The sequence below is a fragment of the Ranitomeya imitator genome, chromosome 2, assembly GCF_032444005.1.
Source record: "Ranitomeya imitator isolate aRanImi1 chromosome 2, aRanImi1.pri, whole genome shotgun sequence".
Taxonomy (NCBI): Eukaryota; Metazoa; Chordata; class Amphibia; order Anura; family Dendrobatidae; genus Ranitomeya; species Ranitomeya imitator.
The window spans coordinates 154,785,179-154,808,851 of NC_091283.1; the positions used below are offsets into that span (position 1 = coordinate 154,785,179).

Here is a 23,673-nt window from a genome sequence, read left to right on the forward strand (position 1 = left end):
CATCGCTGGCTGGAGGCAGAGGAGGCCTTAACCTGGGAGACCTTCCTCCAGGTTATCCTAAAAGAGCAGTTTTACTTCAAGTGCCCTGCTGAGATCCGGGAATGGGTGCGTGAGAGGAGACCAGCCACTGTGGAGGAAGCTGCAGCTCTAGCTGATGAGGCTCTCACCATCAAGCCTCAGTGGAGGGTTCTGTTGGAGGATGGAGAGAGGCCTACCAGCTCCACAACACCGGTGGCCCCCTGTTCTTCTGTCCCTATTGTTCCCCGTTCCCCTAAGCCACCACCTCATGCTGATGCCCGTGTAAATGTGCCTCCAGTTGCTTCTACTGTGTTTTCTGGAATACGACGAGGAGAGGAAGTAGCAGAGTGCAGGTGTGATGGTTGTGGGCATCCGGGGCATCTGCAGGCCTCATGCCCAGCCAGCCCATGGAGGAGTCGTCCTCAACACCCTACAGCACCTTCAGGTGGGGGCCGACCTCAGGGTTCCCTTACTTCTCGCCCAAGAGGACGCCTTGGATGGAGTGAGACCCAGTACAGATGCTATCGATGTGGACAGCCGGGGCATCTGTAAGCCTCCTGCCCAGCTGTTCAAATGAGGATTAATCCTGTACCCAGTCGTATTATTAATTATGTACAGCCAAGTGCCATGGAGGACGACGTGTCACCACTACGTGAGGACTGGCCTTGTGCCTCAGCCACTCATGTTGCACCACTAGGAGTTTCTGGTGTGCGACCTGCAGCTATGACGACTTCTGCTCATCGAGGTAAGCACTTGCAGGAGGTTGTGCTGGATGGACAGAGACTTATTGGATTTTTTGACTATGGGGCTTTCCTCACACTGGCTGATCCCCGAGTGGTTCGGCCTGAGGCAATCCATCGAGGACCTGGGATTGTCATTGAACTGGCTGGTGGACAATGGAGGACTATTCCCACAGCCACTGTGGATCTGAACTTTGGTTTTGGGGTCAGGCGATGTGTGGTTGGGGTGATGGGTGGTCTGCCTGCAGATGTTCTCCTGGGCAATGATGTGGGAGAGCTACGATGCCAATTCGTGGCTGCATGAAGCCACATGTAAGTTACGCTCTGCCTGTGTGTACTTAACCAGCGACCTGTAGAGGTCCCTAGTACGTACACAAATTGGGAGGGGAAGGGATTGTCATGATATGTACTTTTGCCCTGTCCTGTATTTGAATAATATGCCATTTGATGTATGTAACTGTTCTCTGTTTTCTATTAGCTGTAATTTATGTATTTTCTTGTGCTGGGAGTTCACCTGTAACAGTATGTCTCCTTCCCCCAATACTTGCAGCCCTAAGCTCTAATGTAATTAAGCTTTGTCAACATCACTAGTGGAGGAATAGCCATTCTTCCTCACAGCAGGTGGCTAGTCAAATGTACATACTACATAGACTACTTGGAGCCCACCAGTCTAGAATCTTCTGGTGGACCCAACCTTTGAATAGAAGGTGTGACCCCTACCCCCCTTCATGGGCGGATCCCAGGAGCTCAGACAATCCATTCTTATTTTGAGATCAGATGTGAGTTGATCCTTAAAGGAGAAGGAGTGGGGATTCTTAGCTGAGGCAAGACCCCATGTCCATCTGTGACTGCGGAAGCGAACGGGGCGAGACTTGAGCTGAGGACATATCTCGTCGTTCGTGGGATTGTTTTGGGATCCCTTGGACTCGTGTGGACTATTGCTTTGTTACCTGGCACAAGGATTATCGGGAGGTGCCCCCGAACCTGTTCCATTGGACTAATTGTGGACTCTGCAGATCTACCTGCATGTGTTGTTCCAGCGTTCTTGATAATAAATCTGTGGAATCATCCCTTGGCCTGTTGTCCCTTCTTGCTCTGCCGTACACCCCGTCACAGTGATGATTCAGCCATTGCAGAATATTCCACTTCTTTCATATAATCATAGAATGTTAGAGATGGAGGGGACCTCTAGGGTCATCGTGTCCAACCCCCTGCTAAATACAGGATTCACTAAACCATCTTAGACTGATGTCTGTCCAGTCTCTGTTTGAAGACTTCCGTTGAAGGAGAACTCGCCACCTGTCGTGGCAGCCTGTTCCACTCATTGATCACCCTCAATGTCAATAAGTTTTTTCTGATATTTAATCTATATTTTCTCCCTTTCAGTTTCATTCCATTGCTTGTCGTGTTTCCATGTGCAAATAAGGATGATCCCTCTACATTGTCACAACACTTCAGATATTTGTCTATTAAGTCTCCTCTTATCCTTCTTTTTTGCAAGCTAAACATTCCCAGCTCATTTATCCTTTTCTCGTAGGACATACAACTGTTTCTCACAAAATTAGAATATCATCAAAAAGTTAATTTAATTCAGTTCTTCAATACAAAATGTGAATCTCATATATAGAATAATTACAGAGTGATCTATTTCACATATTTTTTTCTGTTAATGTTGATGATTATGGCTTACAGCCAATGAAAACCCAAAAGTCATTATCTCAGTAAATTAGAATACTTTATAACACCAGCTTGAAAAATGATTTTAACTTCCGAAATGTTAGCCTACTGAAATGTATGTTCAGTAAATGCACTCAATACTTGGTCGGGGCTCCTTTTGCATCAATTACTGCATCAATGCGGCGTGGCATGGAGGCGATCAGCCTGTGGCACTGCTGAGGGGTTATGGAAGCCCAGGTTGCTTTGATAGCAGCGTTCAGCTCGTCTGCATTGTTGGGTCTGATGTCTCTCATCTTCCTCTTGATAATGCCTGGGGTTAAGGTCTGGCGAGTTTGCTGCCAATCAAGCACAGTGATACTGTTGTTTATAAACCAGGTATTGGTACTTTTGGCAGTGTGGACAAGTGCCAAGTCCTGCTGGAGAATGAAATTTCCATCTCCAAAAACCTTGTCGGCAGAGGGAAGCATGAAGTGCTCTAAAATTTCCTGGTAGATGGCGGCGCTGACTTTGGCCTTGATAAAACACAGTGGACCTACACCAGCAGGTGACATGGCTCCCCAAACCATGACTGATTGTGGAAACTTCACACTAGACCTCAAGCAGCTTGGATTGTGGCCTCTCCACTCTTCCTCCAGACTCTGGGACCTTGGTTTCCAAATGAAATGCAAAGTTTACTTTCATCTGAAAACAACACCTTGGATCACTGAGCAACAGTCCAGTTCTTTTTCTCCTTGGTTCAGGTAAGACGCTTCTGGCATTGTCTATTGGTCATGAGTGGCCTGACACAAGTAATGCAACACTTGTAGCCCATGTCCTGGATACGTCTGTATGTGGTGGCTCTTGAAGCAATGACTCCAGCAGCAGTCCACTCCTTGTGAAACTCCCCCACATTTTTGAATAGCTTTTTCTTAACAATCCTTTCAAGGCTGCGGTTATCCCGGTTGCTTGTGCACCTTTCTCTACCACACTTTTTTCTTCCACTCAACTTCCCATTAATATGCTTGGATACAGCACTCTGTGAACAGCCAGCTTCTTTAGCAATGACCTTTTGTGGCTTACCCTCCTTGTGGAGTGTGTCAATGACTGCCTTCTGGACATCTGTCAAGTCAGCAGTCTTCCCCATGTTTGTGGAGCTACTGAAACAGACTAGGGGACCTTTTTAAACGCTTACGAAACCTTTGCAGGTGGTTTTTTGTTAATTATTCTAATTTACAAAGATAATCACTTTTGCGTTTGCATTGGCTGTAAGCCATAATAATCAACAACAGAAATAAACACTTGAAATGGATCCCTCTCTTTGTAATGACTCTATATAATATATGAGTTTCACTTTTTGTACTGAGGAACTGAAACTGATTAACTTTTTGGTGATATTCTAATTTTGTGAGTAGCATCTGTAGCTCACAGTTCTCTCACAATCCTGGTAGCTCTTCTCTAAACTTGATCCAGTTTTTTTTATGTCTTTTTTTTAAAATGTGGTGCCTAGAATTGGATACAGTATTTCAGATGAAGGAGGAATAGAAGGGGATAATTACTTCACGTGATCTAGACGCTATGCTTCTCTTAATACATCTTAGAACTGTTTGCTTTTTATTCTTCTGCATCACACTGTTGACTCATGTGTAGCCTGTGATCTATTAGTATACCCAAAATCTTTTTCACACGTTCTATTGCCTAGTTCTCTTTCTCCCATTCTGTATTCTTGCATTTCTCCCTACTAAATACCATTTTGATTAGCCCGCTGCACATTATTCAAGCTTATCTAGATCCTTCTGAATCATTTCTCCTCTAGTGTTAGCTATCCCTCCTAGCTTTGCATCCTCTGCAAATTTTATCAGTTTACCTTCAGTTCACTTACCTAGATCATTTATAAAAATGTTGAACAACCCTGGGGCCAGGACAGAGCCTTGTGGTACCCACTTGAAACACTCTTAGAATTGGATGTGCAACCATTTATTACCATTCTTTGAGTTTGATCACTGAGCCAGTTATGAATCCACCTAACCGTAGCCTTGTCAATCCCATACTTGGTAATTTTTTCAATAAGGATAGTATGAGATACATTATCAAATGCTTTGCTGAAGTCGAGATATACTATATCTACCGCATTTCCGTCATCCACACAGTCAGCGATTCCATCATAGAAGGAAATTAGATTAGTCTGGCATGAATTTTTTGCTAAAAACCCATGCTGGCTTTGGTTAATTACTGTATTCTTATCCAAGTACTTACATACATTCTGTTTAATAATTTGTTTAGCAAAATCTTCCTTCCTTCTAGGACATTTCTTTCCTTTAGAACATCCAGCTATTGGACCTTTCCTTCCCTCTTTGCGAGTCCATTAAAATATGGCTTTCTGAGGTCCGGCCTTAAAGTCTGAGTCCACAATGGTCTTCCTCCTGTTGTAATCCAAAATTCGAGGATGGCATGATATCTGCCTCCTAAATTTCCAGCCAAATTTACTTACTCAACTATTTCCTGTGTTGGTAAGAATTATGTGCTAGATTGCAGATCTTCTTATTCTCTATTCTACATTTTGAAAGATAAAGTTGTCAGCAAGAGAAGAAAACATTTCTGGACCCGTGAATTTTGCCAGAAAGATATTCCCAACAAATATCTGAATAGTTAAATCTCCCATTATCACTATGTCATACTTTTTTGAGAACAGAGACATCTGATGTAAAAAGAGTTAATCCATATCTTCAGTCTGTCCAGGTGGGCTATAGTAAACACCGACAACAGTGGTCTTTCTGTGCTTTCCTTGAATTCTTACCCAAACTGTTTCTACAGAGCTACCAGTCTCTGAAGCTTGGATCTCTATGGAGATATACATTTTACTAACATACAATGCAACACTTCCTCCCTTCTTGTTAATCCTGATTCTAATAAATAAGTTGTAACCTTCAAGGTTTGTATTCCAATCATGTGTATCATCCCACCAAGTTTCAGTGATGCTTGTGACATCATATCTCTCTTCCTCCAATTCTCCTTGTTTGCTTCCTATGCGCTGTGCATTTGCATAGGCACATTTTAGTTTGCACTCTATTTTCATTCAGAATTTGTTGTTTCTTTCTTTCCACTTTTAATAGCAGGGTTTTCAAAAGAATTCATTAGCTGCATATCTATTCCTGGCCGTATATATTTCCCATCCCATATTGCTCTTGTTTAAAGCTCTCTTAATGAGTGTAGCAAGGCGTCTACCAAACATGTGTGTTCCTGTTTTCGTAAGATGCAACTCATCTCTAGCAAGGAGTCCATCATACGGGTAATTCACTCCATGGCCATGAAACCAAAAACGTTGCTCACTGCTTCATCGACGTAGCCAATTGTTCACCTGTAAAATCCTGTTCATTCCCCTTGGTTCATGTCTATCCATTGGATGGAAGGATGAGAAGACAATCTCTGCTCCAAGTTCCTTCACTTTCTGACCTAGGTCTTCAAAGTCTCTGCAGATAGTTTACAGGTACTTTCTTGCGGTGTCATTTGTTCCTACATGTATAAATGCCCTTGGGTAGTCGTCTGTAGCACTGAAGGGTCTTAATACCCTATCAGACACATCTTTGATTTGACAGTCAAGTGTATTGCAGTCTCTGGGGAGCACAGAGGAAGCAGGTAGGTCGGATGGAATGAAAGGTCCACCGCAGCTCCAGCCATGTGCCTCCAACGGAGGATGGGTGCAGTAGTAGAATGAAAAAAAACGGTCAGAGGAGTGCTAGGAACTTGTCTGGTTATGCAAGCATGCATAACACCTTTGAAAGCATGTGTGTAGATTAAAATCCCATAAGCAGATCCTGCCACCAGAGATATCCTGGATATACCGTTCCTGCAGTAAGCAGCGTTATCCAGGTGGATATCTTTGATTTGGACGCCTAGAAGACAGCACACTTCTCGTGAGGTAATGTCCAGTCGGCAGATGGAGGCTTCTGTTCCTCTCAGTAGGGAAACCTCCACGATCACCACTCTCCTTTTGCTCTTCACAATGGTGCTTCTTTTTTCCCCTTTAATAGTCTTATGATTTGGTACAGGGATGTTCTTTGTGGGCAAAGCTCTTTTTTATGTACATCTTCATACTCGTCATGCGTGAGAGCTGGTATCGGTTCTTCAGCAGTATGGGTGATGACTGTCTCCTCATCCTCCTGCTTCTTTGGGTCACATACATCCATTTCTCTTCTTCTGCAGGTACATTGAAAGCTGCTTCTCTTCGAACATTCTGAATAGTTATTTCTATTCTCTCATTAGCTTTTGCGGGAACACTGAAAAGTTCTTCTCTTGCAACATTCTGAAGAAATTATTCTGCTCTGTCAAGGAAATCCTGATCTTCTTTCTTGAGCTTCAGTGTAGCTATTCTCTCCTGAAGACTTTGCACCTTTTCCTCTCAGTCACAAGCTTGCATTTCTGGCATGTAAAATTAGTCTTTTCCTCTGGCAAGTCTGTAAACATATAGCACAGACTGAATCACACCATATGGGTAATCTCCTTCTCCATGTTGAACAAAACAAATTTATATAGAATTGCTGTGAAGGTTTGACGATGTCCTCCAAGCAGCTCAATCCTGCTACACCCAAAGATCCTCAGACTCGCAGCGACTCTTCACTGTTCCCAGAATGCACCAACAATATGCAAATTATCTCCCACAAGCTTCAGTTCCTTTGCCTTCTCCTGTGTTGCTTTCTCAGCATATTTTGGGTCATTGTCCATCTGTGTTGTGAAGCGCCGTCCAATCAACCTGTCGCCCTGTACACACAGGATTCATCTGGCTGCTTCTGTCTTCTGTCAGATCATCAATAAACACTAATGATCCAGCGCCACTGGAAGCCATACATGCCCACGCCATCACACTGCCTCCACCATGTATTACAGAGGGTGTGCTGTGCTTTGGATCATGAGGCTTTCCAAGCCTTCTCCATACTTTCTTCCTCCCATCATTCTGGTACAAGTTGACCTTAGTCTCATCTGTCCACAGAATGATTTTCCAGAAACGGGCAGCTTCTTTAGAAGTTTTTTTTTTTGCAAAGTATAATCTCGCTTTTCTATTTTTATGGCTGATTAATGGTTTGCACCTTGTGGTGAACCCTCTGTATTTGCTCTCATAAAGTCTTCTCTATAATATTATAATAATTTTATTTATTTAGCACCAACATATTCCACAGCACTTTACAATTAAGCAAGGACACGTAGAGACAATAAAGACATTAGAAAGTAACACATTTCACCAGTTACAGGAGGAGTGAGGGCCCTGCTGCTTACAAGCTATAAGGATATAGGGAGACACAATAGGTAGAACGCGCTGTTATGTTCGGTCCGCCATCATTACAATAAATAATGGCTTTCATATAAAGCTGTATGATCCGGTCATCAGGCAGGATCTGTCAGAGTCCAGTTACCGTGTGCTATTAGGTGCATGGAGGATGTGGAGACAGATGAGTAGGAGGGAGCAGATTATGATTAATATTTAGGAGGGAACAAGGGAGAGTTAGGTGAGTGAGTTGAGATGATAGGCTTGTCTAAGCAGATGTGCTTTTAACCCCTTTCTGACATCGGACGTACTATCCCGTCCATGTGGGGTGGGCCCCTATGACCATGGACGGGATAGTACGTCCAGCGCGATCGGCGGCGCTCACGGGGGGAGCGCCGCCGATCGCGGCCGGGTGTCAGCTGCCTATCGCACTATGTGCCAGGAGCGGTCACGGACCGCCCCCGGCACATTAACCCCTGGCACACCGCGATCAAAGATGAGTCCCTGAGTCCCCCGCAGCAACGCGATGTGATCGCGTTGCTGCGAAGGTCTTACCTCCCTCCCTCCCTGCTCGAGCCCCGGATCCAAGATGGCCGCGGATCCGGGTCCTGCAGGGAGGGAGGTGGCTTCACAGAGCCTGCTCAGAGCAGGCACTGTGAAGGCTGCACTGCTCTAAGTCAGATCAGTGATCTGACAGAGTGCTGTGCAAACTGTCAGATCACTGATCTGTGATGTCCCCCCCTGGGACAAAGTAAAAAAGTAAAAAAATTTCAAATGTGTAAAAAAAAATAATAAAAAATATTCCAAAATAATGAAAAAAAAAAAAAATATTATTCCCATAAATACATTTCTTTATCTAAATAAAAAAAAAAAAAACAATAAAAGTACACATATTTAGTATCGCCGCGTCCGTAACGGCCCGACCTATAAAACTGGCCCACTAGTTAACCCCTTCAGTAAACACCGTAAGAAAAAAAAAAAAGAGGCAAAAAACAACACTTTATTATCATACCGCCGAACAAAAAGTGGAATAACACGCGATCAAAAGGACAGATATAAATAACCATGGTACCGCTGAAAACGTCATCTTGTCCCACAAAAAACGAGCCGCCATACAGCATCATCAGCAAAAAAATAAAAAAGTTATAGTCCTGAGAATAAAGCGATGCCAAAATAATTATTTTTTCTATAAAATAGTTTTTATCGTATAAAAGCGCCAAAACATAAAAAAATGATATAAATGAGGTGTCGCTGTAATCGTACTGACCCGAAGAATAAAACTGCTTTATCAATTTTACCAAACGCGGAACGGTATAAACGCCTCCCCCAAAAGAAATTCATGAATAGCTGGTTTTTGGTCATTCTGCCTCACAAAAATCGGAATAAAAAGCGATCAAAAAATGTCACGTGTCCGAAAATGTTACCAATAAAAACGTCAACTCGTCCCGCAAAAAACAAGACCTCACATGACTCTGTGGACCAAAATATAGAAAAATTATAGCTCTCAAAATGTGGTAACGCAAAAAATATTTTTTGCAATAAAAAGCGTCTTTCAGTGTGTGACGGCTGCCAATCATAAAAATCCGCTAAAAAACCCGCTATAAAAGTAAATCAAACCCCCCTTCATCACACCCTTAGTTAGGGAAAAATTAAAAAAATGTATTTATTTCCATTTTCCCATTAGGGCTAGGGTTAGAGTTAGGGCTAGGGTTAGGGCTAGGGTTAGGGCTAGGGTTAGGGCTAGGGTTAGGGCTAGGGTTAGGGCTAGGGTTAGGGCTAGGGTTAGGGCTAGGGTTAGGGCTAGGGTTAGGGCTAGGGCTACAGTTTGGGTTGGGGCTTAAGTTACAGTTAGGGTTTAGATTACATTTACGGTTGGGAATAGGGTTGGGATTAGGGTTAGGGGTGTGTCTGGGTTAGAGGTGTGGTTAGGGTTACTGTTGGGATTAGGGTTAGGGATGTGTTTGGATTAGGGTTTCAGTTATAATTGTGGGGTTTCCACTGTTTAGGCACATCAGGGGCTCTCCAAACGCGACATGGCGTCCGATCTCTATTCCAGCCAATTCTGCGTTGAAAAAAGTAAAACAGTGCTTCTTCCCTTCCGAGCTCTCCCGTGTGCCCAAACAGGGGTTTACCCCAACATATGGGGTATCAGCGTACTCAGGACAAATAGGACAACAACTTTTGGGGTCCAATTTCTCCTGTTACCCTTGGGAAAATACAAAACTCGGGGCTAAAACATATTTTTTGTGGGAAAAAAAAGATTTTTTATTTTCACGGCTCTGCGTTATAAACTGTAGTGAAACACTTGGGGGTTCAAAGTTCTCACAACACATCTAGATTAGTTCCCTGGGGGGTCTAGTTTCCAATATGGGGTCACTTGTGGGGGGTTTCTACTGTTTAGGTACATTAGGGGTTCTGCAAACGCAATGTGACGTCTGCAGACCATTCCATCTAAGTGTACGTTCACATTAGCGTTACGCTAATGTGCGTCGCTGTTGCGTCGGCGACGCAGCGGCGACGCGCCCCTATGTTTAACATAGGGGACGCGTGCGTCTTTTTGGTCGCGTTTTTCGACACGTGCGTCGTTTCCGACGCTAGCGTCGGACGCAAGAAAATGCAACAAGTTGCATTTTTCGTGCGTCCGATTTTCGTCAAAAAACGACGCACGCGTCGCAAAACGCAGCGTTTTTCCGCGCGTTTTGCGTGCGTTTTTTGTGCGTCGTGCATTGCGTTGCCGACGCACCGGCGCGCAACGCAAATGTGAACGTAGCTTAAGTCTGCATTCCAAATGGCGCTCCTTCCCTTCCGAGCTCTGCCATGCGCTCAAACGGTGGTTTCCCCCAACATACGGGGTATCAGCGCACTCAGGACAAATTGGACAACAAATTGTGGGGTCTAATTTCTCCTGTTACCCTCGGGAAAATACAAAACTGGGGGCTAAAAAATAATTTTTGTGGGAAAAAATTTTTGTTTTATTTTTACGGCTCTCCATTATAAACTTCTGTGAAGCCCTTGGTGGGTCAAAGCGCTCAGCACACATCTAGATAAGTTCCTAAGGGGGTCTACTTTCCAAAATGGTGTCACTTGTGGGGGGTTTCTACTGTTTAGGTACATTAGGGGCTCTGCAAACGCAATGTGACACCTGCAGACCATTCCATCTAAGTCTGCATTCAAATGGCACTCCTTCCCTTCTGAGCCCTCCCATGTGCCCAAACAGTGGTTCCCCCACATATGGTGTATCATCGCACTCAGGACAAATTGGGCAACAAATTTTGGGGTCCAATTTCTCCTGTTACCCTCAGGAAAATACAAAACTGGGGGCTAAAAAAATAATTTTTGTGGGAAAAAAATTTTGTTTTATTTTTACGGCTCTGCATTATACATATGGGGTATCAGCGTACTCAGGACAAATTGTACAACAACTTTTGGGGTCCAATTTCTTCTCTTACCCTTGGGAAAATAAAAAATTAGGGGCGAAAAGATAATTTTTGTGAAAAAATATGATTTTTTATTTTTACGGTTCTACATTATAAACTTCTGTGAAGCACTTGGTGGGTCAAAGTGCTCACCACACCTCTAGATAAGTTCCTTAGGGGGTCTACTTTCCAAAATGGTGTCACTTGTGGGGGGTTTCAATGTTTAGCCACATCAGGGGCTCTCCAAACGAAACATGGCGTCCCATCTCAATTCCAGTCAATTTTGCATTGAAAAGTCAAATGGCACTCCTTCGCTTCCGAGCTCTGCCATGCGCCCAAACAGTGGTTTACCCCCACATGGGGGGTATTGGCATACTCAGGACAAATTGTACAACAATGTTTGGGGTCCATTTTCTCCTGTTACCCTTGGTAAAATAAAACAAATTGGAGCTGAATTAAATTTTTTGTGAAAAAAAGTTAAATGTTCATTTTTATTTAAACATTCCAAAAATTCCTGTGAAGCACCAGAAGGGTTAATAAACTTCTTGAATATGGTTTTGAGCACCTTGAGGGGTGTAGTTTTTAGAAAATACCCAAGTGTGACACCATTCTATCATATAGACCCCTCAAAATGACTTCAAATGAGATGTGGTCCCTAAAATAAAATGGTGTTGTAGAAATGAGAAATTGCTGGTCAACTTTTAACCCTTATAACTCCCTAACGAAAAAAAATTTGGTTCCAAAATTGTGCTGATGTAAAGTAGACATGTGGGAAATGTTACTTATTAAGTATTTTGTGTGACATATCTCTGTGATTTAATTGCATAAAAATTCAAAGTTGGAAAATTGCAAAATTTTCATATTTTCGCCAAATTTCCTTTTTTTTCACAAATAAACGCAGGTACTATCAAAGAATTTTTACCATTGTCATGAAGTACAATATGTCACGAGAAAACAATGTCAGAATCACCAGGATCCATTGAAGCGTTCCAGAGTTATAACCTCATAAAGGGACAGTGGTCAGAATTGTAAAAATTGGCCCGGTCATTAACGTGCAAACCACCCTTGGGGGTAAAGGGGTTAAAGCACGCTTAAAAGCATGGGGTCTAAATATTAGTCTGATCCTTTGGGGTAGTGCATTCCAGAAAACTGGCACAGCACAAGAGAAGTCTTGAAGATGGTGGTGCAAGGTTTAGTATTGATGTTAGTCTTGGGTCAGTTGCAGAATGGAGCACGTGTAGGGCGATAGACAGAAATGAGCAATGAGATATAGGTTGGTGCAGAACTGTGGAGAGTGTGGGTGAGAGATGTTTGTATTGTATTCTGTAGCAAATGGGTAACCAGTGCAATGACTGGCACAGGGTAGAATCATCAGTGAAACGGCCTGATATAAATACAACCCTGGCTGCTGCATTCATGACAGATTGGAGAGGAGAGAGTTTGGTTAGAGAGAGACCGATCAGAAGAGAGTTGCAGTAGTCTGGATGAGGGTGACTAAGAGCGACAGCAAGAGTTTTTGCGGTTTCAATGATGAGAAAAGGTCAACCTCCGCAGGCAGGTAGGCTAAGCATTCGACACAATGCCCCTGCTCAACGACGGCTGTCCCTGGTGTCTCCTAAAGTGAATACACATACATTAACAAAAACACATACACACAAATAATGGATACCAACATTAGGGCTCCAATATCTCTCAAATTACTGATTTTGTAGAAATGTTTTAATAATAAATGTATTGATAGATAATGTTTTTAGTAAACAGTGAAAATGACCAAACTTGTGTCACTGTCCAAATATTTGCGGACCTAACTGTATGTGTGGATATGTAGAGAGTGTAAGGCTCGGACAGGGGAGCCCCCTGCTGGCCGTGGGGTGTATTGCTATAGTGATTGTATGACTTTGTCTCTTGAGCAGTCCAGATGGGAGTTATACAGAAGATCAGAGCCAGGAGACGGAGGTGAAGGTGACGCCCACGGAGTTTGACGACGACTTCGATGACGAGGAGCCGCTCCCTACCATAGGAACCTGCAAGGCCTTATACCCCTTTGATGGTAACGTTTGTGCCCCCACCGTGCAACCGTGTCATCGCATCTGACCGGATTGGTGCTGACACTCGGTCTTGTCCATCCAGGTGAAAACGAAGGAACCATCTCCGTGTCGGAGGGAGAAGTCCTGAGTGTTATTGAGGAAGACAAGGGTGACGGCTGGACGCGGATCCGCAGGAACGAGGAGGAGGAGGGCTACGTCCCCACGTCCTATATCGAAGTGTACCTGGACAAAAACGCCAAAGGTGCGAAGACCTATATCTAGGCCTGTCTGCCTGTGCGGGGGAGGGGAGCGGCACCCCGCCATTTAGACTCTGCGTTCATGGCTGCAATAATAACCGAGCAAAGGCTGTAAGTGCCCAGAATTGCCCCTAAATCCATAGCTCTGCCCCATAGTACTCCTCCCAACCCCACTTCTCCAACATGGTCATAGCTCCAGCTGGTAATGTTGATAGGACGCACACATCCAGAAAAGTCCCATAATCTGCCATTCATCTCAACACGAATTACTGGAATGTTGTGGCTTGGCGCGGACACCGTTGCATACTATAGTGCGCCTGTGAGACATGGTATTAAATGTGCATTGCCGAGGACTCTGTGGCACCAAAAAAGGAGCCATTGTTAATGCCCACTGTGTGCGGCTGCCCGTGGATGCTCTTCGTACCCCGGGATGATGAGCGTATGAGGCTTAGTATGGAGCAGAGACAGGACAGACGTCTTCCCATAGCAGAGGATCAGTGTTTCCGGATTATTGGACTGTGGTCTAAGAATATGTGTATATTGTAGAGACAGGAGCATATAGCGAGTCTTGTCACCGCCGTCCCCGAGCCTCTGCGCATGTCTGCCCGTCTCACCATGTTTGTTCTCGGTGGTCTTGCCGTCCTCTTTGTAATATTGTGGCTCATAGTTTATTTTTTATCAAGGGGGCGACTCCTCCGGCCTCATAATAAAGGACGTTATTTTTTACACTGACCTCCAGATCATTGCTCCGAGGTAATGAAATGTAACCTCTATGCCAACCCTCCAGAGCTGCACTCACAATTCTGCCTCAAGATCAGTGCAGAAAAGGGGGCGCAGCATCAAGACAATGCACTGCAACATTTACCCTTTTAAGGTTTACCCTTGAATTGAAGTTGTAGTGTTCTTTATTGTGTTGAAGATCTCTGCTTGTTGTCAGTGAATAGAACAGGTCTTAGTTCCATGCTGAGGCCGATGACCCATCCTGACCGAACATTTTCTTGCAGCTTAGGGTTCATTACAGCCATGTCCAGCCTGGAATCTGAAACCATGTAACAAGCCATCATACCCTCAGTGAGGGGTCAGGGCAGGTTCTCCGCCTCTTCCACTCGCAGACAGCAAGCAGAGATTATGTCCACGCTGTAAATGTGCTGGCCGTATTCTGAGGCACCATGGCACCGAAGACCAGTTGTTTTTGCCGCTCCCTAACATATTTCACGTGTGTTTTGTTGTAGATTCGTAGAGGTGTTGCTGATGTAAGGACCTCGGGGCGAGCAAATACAGGAGGAAAATAAGACCCCCACACTCCTCCATATCAACCCGACTGTTGGACCGAGTAGCCAAAAAACCCCTCCTGACATAGGAGAATCCCGCAAGCGACCAGCGATACCGTAAAACGGACGCGGTTATCAGTGTTACAGTGTGTTTTGGTGCGGACCCCTCTATAGTTACCCCTAAATAACGCCCCACCCACAATACTGGAGGGGTCACCCCTGTGTCATATAGCAGCAGACTCCAGGCTTTGCCGCCATATTTAACCCACTAACCACCCCGACTTTATTTCCCCTCTCGTCTTCTCTCTTTCCCACTTTTTTTCCCCTTGCTGCTCATTCCGCCTCCGCACTTCCTTTCTAGTCACTGCCCCTTTAAGGGCCGCTCTTCTTACACCCTGGTCACTCTTTTTTTCCCACCTGCATGCTCGCCCTGTCTCCTTGTCTATGCGCACCTTTTAAGGGGCATCTCACCCTTAAATTTATTTTGGGTTCTTCTTAACCTAGACCTGCTGCTGCATGTGCGCTAAAAAAACACACAAAAAAAAAGCATTCTCTTCTAAAACAAAAGACCCCTGTAGAATTAAAGGGGCGGGGTGAGAATAATATTTTTATATCAATAGTTGGACAATGATGGCCGCCCAGAAGGGGCTGCAAATCAGAAGACAGAGGCGCGAGGTATCGTAGCCTCTAGACCGCACCTTTATATCATGGTCCTCGGATGAACCACTATCCTGTGAAGACAGGACTTCTGCTGCCTGTGTCCGTGTGTTTCACCGTCGCCGCCAAGATGGTGGCTCACTCGTCCTCTCTCCGTTTATGTGCCGGCTGCTGGACTGGAGCTGCCTCTGTTGACTTAAAGGGCACCTCCATCTTTGCAGGAAATGGCTTAAATAGTTGTCGCCTTATATGGTGTAAATAGCAGAATGGCTTCCTGAGGGCTCCAGATCTATAGGAATTGTCCTGTTTGTCCCCTGCAGGCTGCCGTAGTGTCCTTAGCACTGAAAGCCTCAGGTGACTTGCCTCCTGGTCTATGTTTTTTTGCGCTCTCACGTCCATTGGGAGCAAATCTGTTACTAACAATATATTGGGAAATCGCCACTTAGGTCCTTTCCTAAAATATTCCGCAGAGTGCCACGAAGGCTGGCATGCCCCTTTAAACCCCTCCCTTGCCAGCCCTTCCCCTATAGCGTGGCTATTGTTAGTGTTTTAGCACGGCAATGACCTCTCGGGCTTCCCGTAGGTTCTGCGTCTCGGTGGACAGTATATTATTGTCAGCACTGGCAGCAGATCCAAGCTTTAGCGCTATACTCGTGTCTCGTCGTCTACAGAAAGGAATAATAATTAAAAAAAAAACACGTATCCTAATCTACAGAATGTAAAACGTATAAAAATAGAAACTATTAACCCTGTCCCCCCATAATGTGCACTGCACCCCTCCCCCGTGTGCACAGGATGCGATACCCTTGTCACGGCTGTTACATGTTCAGACTTTTGCGCTGTTTTATGTCTCGTCAACGGTTGTTTTGTTGTTGTTTTTTTTCCACTTTTATGTTATTTTTAGAGATTTAAAAAAAAAAATCGTTTATCTATGAAATTACTGCCAAAATGTATAGATCTATTTTATTCTCCATGATCCTGAGTGCCCGCGCTCATCCCGTAACCCGATAATTATCCACGTGCCATAAACCGTAAGATATAAAAACTCTGCTGTTCAGTGTTCCTGTGCCAATGAGGACTGGGCCCCGCCCCCGAGGAGCCAGGAGGTGGGGCTGAAGATGCCAGGAGTGTGCCATTACCCAGAGGCCTCTGCGTCTTGTGCGTTTCATTGTGTATCCGTAGAGCACTCCCTCTTCACTTTCTGCATCTCTGTGGTAGAGACTGGGCCCGTGTACCCCAACAACTGCACCCTGACTGTTCGCTGGCACAGAGAAGCTTCCAGAAGTTTCCATCCGCATGATACAATATGCCATTCAGTTCTGAGAACTGCTGTACCGCTGGAAATAAAACGACTACCAGAAACCCCTCGGACCACGTCTCTTATTATCTGCCGGGCCTGATTGGCTACATTTACAGGACCCCTTCCCTAGGAAAAGTTTGTAACTTTATAAATACTTTGTAGCTTGTGCTGAGTTACATTTTGTCTTTTACTCCAGTCACCTCCAAAGCAGAAGCTTCACAAGTCGTGGGCTCCCACAATGCACTGCTCTCCAGCTCTGGATGTGACTGGAAGGTAAGAGGCATTATTATTGGGCTGCATAGATAAAGCTGGATGAGGTGAGCTCCCCCTAATGGTGCTTGCCGGTAGTGAGAACTTTTTTCAAGTAACTGCAAGGGATTTGGGACTGTGTCAGAATAATGAAGCTCCGATCATTACACATACTGATGGCCTATGCATATAAAAGATTCATTCAGCTAATAAGTGGAGCCCCCGGGAGTCGGACCCTTGTCAGTCGCATAAATGATATTTTATCACAAATAACCTCCCCTCCCCGGGATAATTATTGTATTTTGTGTTCATTTTCTTCCCATTTTCAGGATCTCTGCTTGCTGTCAGAGGATGAACATTGCTTGTAACCGAATACATCTCACAGCTGAGGGTTTGTTGCAATTCTCTGTGACCTGAACTTGGCAGCATAAATCTTCATCATGTTCTGGTTTGTTACAGTGTGTCAGACAGGATGCAATTGTAACAAACCCTCAGCTGTCTGTAGGCAATGTTAGGTCCAGACGGGTGTTAGTGTTTAAGGAATATTTTTTGATTCACGAACAGCAAACGGTGATGTTAAAAACATTGTTAAATGGAGACAAAAAAAGGAAAGGGAGTTTCGTCATACAATATTGGGGGGGCGACACTGACTGAACATTGGCCGCATTGTGCCCCGCTACCTCGTGGTTGCACCCTGCTGTTTGTTTTTTGGGGGTCACTTAGTGGCCACAGACTTTTGGCCTGAAACTTGCAGATTCCTGGTTACGTAAGCGCCTGCCGGAGCCGTGCTGGTAATTATCCCGATATGATCACTGTGCCGGATAACTGCTAATAGGAAGAGACAGCCGCCGCCTCGTCTTATCCGGAGCATCACGTCTCCCCTCACGCACAACACCTGAGAATTTGGGGCGAGGACTCCGCAGCTGCTGTTTACAGCAAAGCAATCACCGTGATTAATGGGGTAACCGGAGGTCTCGCTCCACTCACCTGAGAGGTAAGTGCTTCTGTTTTTAGCCTTCACTGATACACCGGGACAACCCTGCAGCTGGGAATAATATTTGGTCTGTCAATGTTTTCCGTTGTTTCCATTCACTGGCAGTTAGCAGAGATCATTAAAAAAAAAGTGAGAAACACAGAAGCTATAAAAAAAAAAAAAAAAAAGTGCATCCTTTTTCATTACACGTGAAAATTCCTTTAATCCGGCACAAATGAGACATACTATCAGTTATTCCAGATTATTGGATGGTCCTAGATAATGGTCCAGAAGATCGGGAGCGATTTCTCTGCTTGGGCTGAAGCCTCCAGATTATCAGATACTGGAATCTCACACGAGAGTATCGTCCGTGATCGGGTTATGGTACATGATGGGGGTAGTGGTTGGTCTGAAGGTTACGCTGGGACTTGGGGCTGCTCCAGCGCTGTCGTAACCTGCTGACATGTCTGTGTCACGCTCAGGTGAAGTCAGATGACAGCGGCGGCAAACAGTGAGCGGCCTTGACTCTGGACAACAGAGACATGATGTATCATCAACTAGAATAAAGGGGGGTTGTAGTGAGAATAGTGGGGAAGTTACTGCTCGTCACATCACTCATCCCATAACACAGTGGTCCCACAATCAGCTCCCACCCCTCACAGTAGTGGCAACCAAAGCCCCTATTACAGGTATAAAGATGACAAAAGCTTTTCCACAGAAATCACTCCGAGACATAGCAAGGCCGAAAAATGACATTTGTCCATCCAGTTCAGCCTATATCCCGTCAAAATAAATCCCAAGATCTACGTCCTTCTAAAGAACTTAATAACTGTAAGATACAATATTGTTACGCTCCAGGAAGACATCCAGGCCTCTCTTGAACCCCTCACCTGAGTTCGCCATCACCACCTCCTCAGGCAAGGAATTCCAGATTCTCACTGCCCTAACAGTAAAGAATCCTCTTCTATGTTGGTGGGAAAACCTTCTCTCCACCAGACGCAGAGAATGCCCCATTATGGCCGCCACCTTCCTTGGTATAAATAGATATTCAGAGATATTTGTATTGTCCCCTTATATACTTATACATGGTTATTAGATCACCCCTAAGTCGTCTTTTTTCTAGACTAAATAATCCTAATTTTGCTAATCTCTCTAGGCACTGTAGTTCCCCCATCCCCTTTATTAATTTTGTTGCCCTCCTTTGTACTCACTCTAGTTCCATTATATCCCTCCTGAGCACTGGTGCCCAATACTGTACACGGTACTCCATGTGCGGTCTAACCAGGAATTTGTACAGAGGCAGTAAAATGCTCTCATTATGTGTATCCAGACCTCTTTTAATGCCCCCCCCCCATGATCCTGTTTGCCTTGGCAGCCGTTGCCTGGCACTGGTTGCTCAAGGTAAGTTTATCATTAGCTAGGATCCCCAAGTCCTTCTCCCTGTCAGATTTACCCAGTGGTTTCCCGTTCAGTGTGTAATGGTGATATTGATTCCTTCTTCCCATGAACCTTACATTTATCATTGTTAAACCGCATCTGCCACCTTTCAGCCCAAGTTTCCAACTTATCCAGATCCATCTGTAGCAGAATACTATCTTCTCTTGTCGGCTTTACATAGTTTTGTATCATCTGCAAATGTCAATATTTTACTGTGTAATCCTTCTACCAGATCATTAATGTGTTGAAGAGAATAGGTCCCAACAACGACCCCTGCAGTCCCCACTGGTCACAGCGACCCAGTCAGAGAACATACCATTTATAACCACCCTCTGCTTTCTATCACTAAGGCTTCTTTTACACATACCGTGTTTTTTTCTGGCCATTTTTGCAGCCCCAATAGATTTTTATGGGGCCGCAAAATCGGCCAGCAAAAATTCCACTGTATGGCCGTGAGGACCATATTTGCAGCCGTGAAAAAAAGATCGAGCGTGCTCGATCTTTTTCATGGCATACGGACATGGCCCCCATTGAAAATCAATGGGTGCCGCAAAAACAACTTCCGTTTTTGCGATGCACCGTCACTTCTGGTTCTGCAGAATGCGTTTTTTTTCCCAATACTTCTTCCATAGTATTGAAAAACGGCAATCCGCAAGTTTTTTGTGGTTCATTATTGCAGCAGACCGCATTTTTTACGACGATACAGCCCGCAATAACAGGCCGCAAAAAAACGGCAAGGGTAAAAGCAGCCTAAGCCAGTTGCTTACCCATTTACACACACATTTTCCTCCAGACCCAGCATTCTCATTTTGTGTACCAACCTCTTGAGTGGCACGGTATCAAACGCTTTGGAAAAATCAAGATATACCATGTCCAATGACTCACCTTGTTCCACGCTATAACTTACCTCTTCATAAAAACTGATTTGACATGAGCGATTCCTCATAAAGCCATGCTGATATGGAGTAAACAGTTATTCTCATTGAGATAATCCCTCAGAAACCCTTCAAATATTTTACCAACAATAGAGGTTAGACTTACTGGCGTATACTTTCCAGGTTCATTTTTAGAGCCCTTTTTGAATATTGGTACCACATTTGCTATGCGCCAGTCCTGTGGAACAGACCCCGTCACTATAGAGTCCCTAAATATAAGAAATAATGGTTTGTCTAGTACATTTTAGTACTCATCGGTGTATGCCATCCAGACCCGGAGATTTATCTATTTTAATCTTATTTAGCCGGTTTTGCACCTCTTCTTGGGTTAGATTGGTGACCCTTAATATAGGGTTTTCTTTGTCTCTCGGCATTTCACCTAGCATTTCATTTTCCACCGTGAATACCGAGGCAGAATAATAGCATCCAGGAGGTCCCACAGCAGCCCCATTCAGTTTTCTCCCACCACACTGTCACATCGAGCATCTTCCGAGCTCCAGCTCACCAGACTTACATTATCTGTTAACCGTAACACCAGCATATGTGCATCCAGATCTGCTCTGTGCCGGTTACTCACAGTTCACCACTCAGATCTGCTCCTCTGTGCCAGCTACTCATAGTTCACGACTCAGATCTGCTCCTCTGTACCGGCTACTCATAGTTCACTACTCAGATCTGCTCCTCTGTACCGGCTACTCACAGTTCACCACTCAGATCTGCTCCTCTGTGCCGGCTACTCACAATTCACCACTCAGATCTGCTCATCTGTGCCGGCTACTTAAAATTCACGACTCAGATCTGCTCGTCTGTGCCGGCTACTCACAGTTCACCACTCAGATCTGCTCGTCTGTGCCGGCTACTCACAGTTCACCACTCAGATCTGCTCCTCTGTGCCGGCTACTCACAATTCAACACTCAGATCTGCTCATCTGTGCCGGCTACTTAAAATTCACGACTCAGATCTGCTCGTCTGTGCCGGCTACTCACAGTTCACCACTCAGATCTGCTCCTCTGTACCGGCTACTCATAGTTAACTACTCAAATCTGCTCCTCTGTGCCGGCTGCTCATAGTTCACCACTAAGATCTCCTCTGGGCCGGCTACTCGCAATTAACCACTCGGATCGGCTCCTCTGTTCCGGCTACTCACAATTCACCACTCAGATCTGCTTCTCTGTGCCGGCTACTCACAGTTCACCACTCAGATCTGTGCCGGCTACTCACAATTCACCACTCAGATCTGCGCCTCTGTGCCTGCTACTCAAAATTCACCACTCAGATCTGCTCCTCTGGGTCGGCTACACACAATTCACTCAGATCTGCTCCTCTGCCCAGTTTACTCACAATTCACAACTCAGTTCTGCTCCTCTGTGTCGGCTACTTACAATTCAGCACTCAGATCTGCTCGTCTGTGCCGGCTACTCACAGTTCACCACTCAGATCTCCTCCTCTGGGCCGGCAACTCGCAATTAACCACTCAGATCTGCTCCTCTGTGCTGGCTACTTACAGTTCACTACTCAGATCTGCTCCTCTGTGCCGGCTACTCACAATTCACCACTCAGATCTGCTCCTCTGGGCCGGCTACTCATAGTTCACTACTCAGATCGGCTCCTCTGTTCCGGCTACTCACAATTCACCACTCAGATCTGCTCCTTTGTGCTGGCTACTCACAATTCACCACTCAGATCTGCTCCTCTGCGCAGGTTACTCACAATTCCCTACTCAGATCTGCTCCTCTGTGCTGGCTACTCTCAAATCCTCTGTGCCTGCTACTCACAATTCACTACTCAGATATGGTCCTCTGCGCTGGCTACTCACAATTCACCACTCAAATCTGCTCCTCTATTGTGGCTACTCACAATTTAGTACTCAGATCTGGTCCTCTGCGCCGGCTACTCAGTTCACCACTCAGATCTTGTCCTCTGTGCCGGCTACTCACAGTTCACCACTCAGATCTGCTCCTCTGCCCAGTTTACTCACAATTCACGACTCAGATCTGCTCATCTGTGCCGGCTACTCACAGTTCACAACTCAGATCTGCTCCTCTGTGCCAGCTACTCATAGTTCACCACTCAGGTCTGCTCCTCTGTGCCTGCTACTCACAATTCACCACTCAGATCTGCTCCTCTGGGTCGGCTACACACAATTCACAACTCAGATCTGCTCCTCTGTGTCGGCTACTTACAATTCAGCACTCAGATCTGCTCGTCTGTGCCGGCTACTCACAGTTCACCACTCAGATCTGCTCCTCTGTGCCGGCTACTCATAGTTCACCACTCAGATCTCCTCCTCTGGGCCGGCAACTCGCAATTAACCACTCAGATCTGCTCCTCTGTGACGGCTACTCATAGTTCACCACTCAGATATGCTCCTCTGTACCGGCTACTCATAGTTCACTACTCAGATCTGCTTCTCTGTGCTGGCTACTTACAGTTCACTACTCAGATCTGCTCCTCTGGGCCGGCTACTCAAAATTCACTACTCAGATCTCCTCCTCTGGGCCGGCTACTCGCAATTAACCACTCAGATCGGCTCCTCTGTTCCGGCTACTCACAATTCACCACTCAGATCTGCTCCTCTGTGCTGGCTACTCACAATTCACCACTCAGATCTGCTCCTCTGCGCAGGTTACTCACAATTCACTACTCAGATCTGCTCCTCTGTGCTGGCTACTCTCAAATCCTCTGTGCCTGCTACTCACAATTCACTACTCAGATCTGGTCCTCTGCGCTGGCTACTCACAATTCACCAGTCAAATCTGCTCCTCTATTGTGGCTACTCACAATTTAGTACTCAGATCTGGTCCTCTGCACCGGCTACTCAGTTCACCACTCAGATCTTGTCCTCTGTGCCGGCTACTCACAGTTCACCACTCGGATCCGGCTACTCACAATTCACCACTCAGATTTGCTCCTCTGGGTCGGCTACACACAATTCACCACTCAGATCTGCTCCTCTGCCCAGTTAACTCACAATTCACAACTCAGATCTGCTTCTCTGTGCCGGCTACTCACAATTCACGACTCAGATCTACTCCTCTGTGCCGGCTACTCACAATTCACCACTCAGATCTGTGCCAACTACTCACAATTCACCACTCAGATCTGCTCCTCTGTGCCGGCTACTCACAATTCACCACTCAGATCTGCTTCTCTGTGCTGGCTACTCACAGTTCCCCACTCAGATCTGCTCCTCTGTACCGGCTACTCATAGTTCACTACTCAGATCTGCTTCTCTTTGCTGGCTACTTACAGTTCACTACTCAGATCTGCTCCTCTGTGCCGGCTACTCACAATTTACGACTCAGATCTGCTCCTCTGTGCCGGCTACTTAAATTTCATGACTCAGATCTGCTCCTCTGTGTCGGCTACTCACAGTTCACCACTCAGATCTGCTCCTCTGTGCCGGCTACTCAGTTCACAACTCAGATCTGCTCCTCTGTGCCAGCTACTCATAGTTCACCACTCAGATCATCTGCTCT

At 45.4% G+C, this 23,673-nt stretch overlaps 1 protein-coding gene across 21 annotated transcripts in view; it reads left to right on the forward strand.

Annotated features, from left to right (window-relative positions):
• The window catches only part of FNBP1 (formin binding protein 1), a 109,099-nt gene extending 92,438 nt beyond the window's left edge, over window positions 1-16,661 (forward strand). For 6 of the 21 annotated variants that reach the window (XM_069747504.1, XM_069747508.1, XM_069747512.1 and 3 more), the window contains 2 exons: window positions 12,998-13,137; window positions 13,218-13,523. In XM_069747504.1, coding sequence (XP_069603605.1) covers window positions 12,998-13,137; window positions 13,218-13,396 — 319 coding nt within the window. In that variant the 3' untranslated portion in view covers window positions 13,397-13,523. Of the gene's footprint in view, window positions 1-12,997; window positions 13,138-13,217; window positions 13,525-14,603 lie in introns of those variants that run through there. The other 15 variants (XM_069747521.1, XM_069747502.1, XM_069747507.1 and 12 more) reach the window with 7 other exon arrangements.
• The last annotated feature ends 7,012 nt before the right edge of the window (window positions 16,662-23,673 follow it).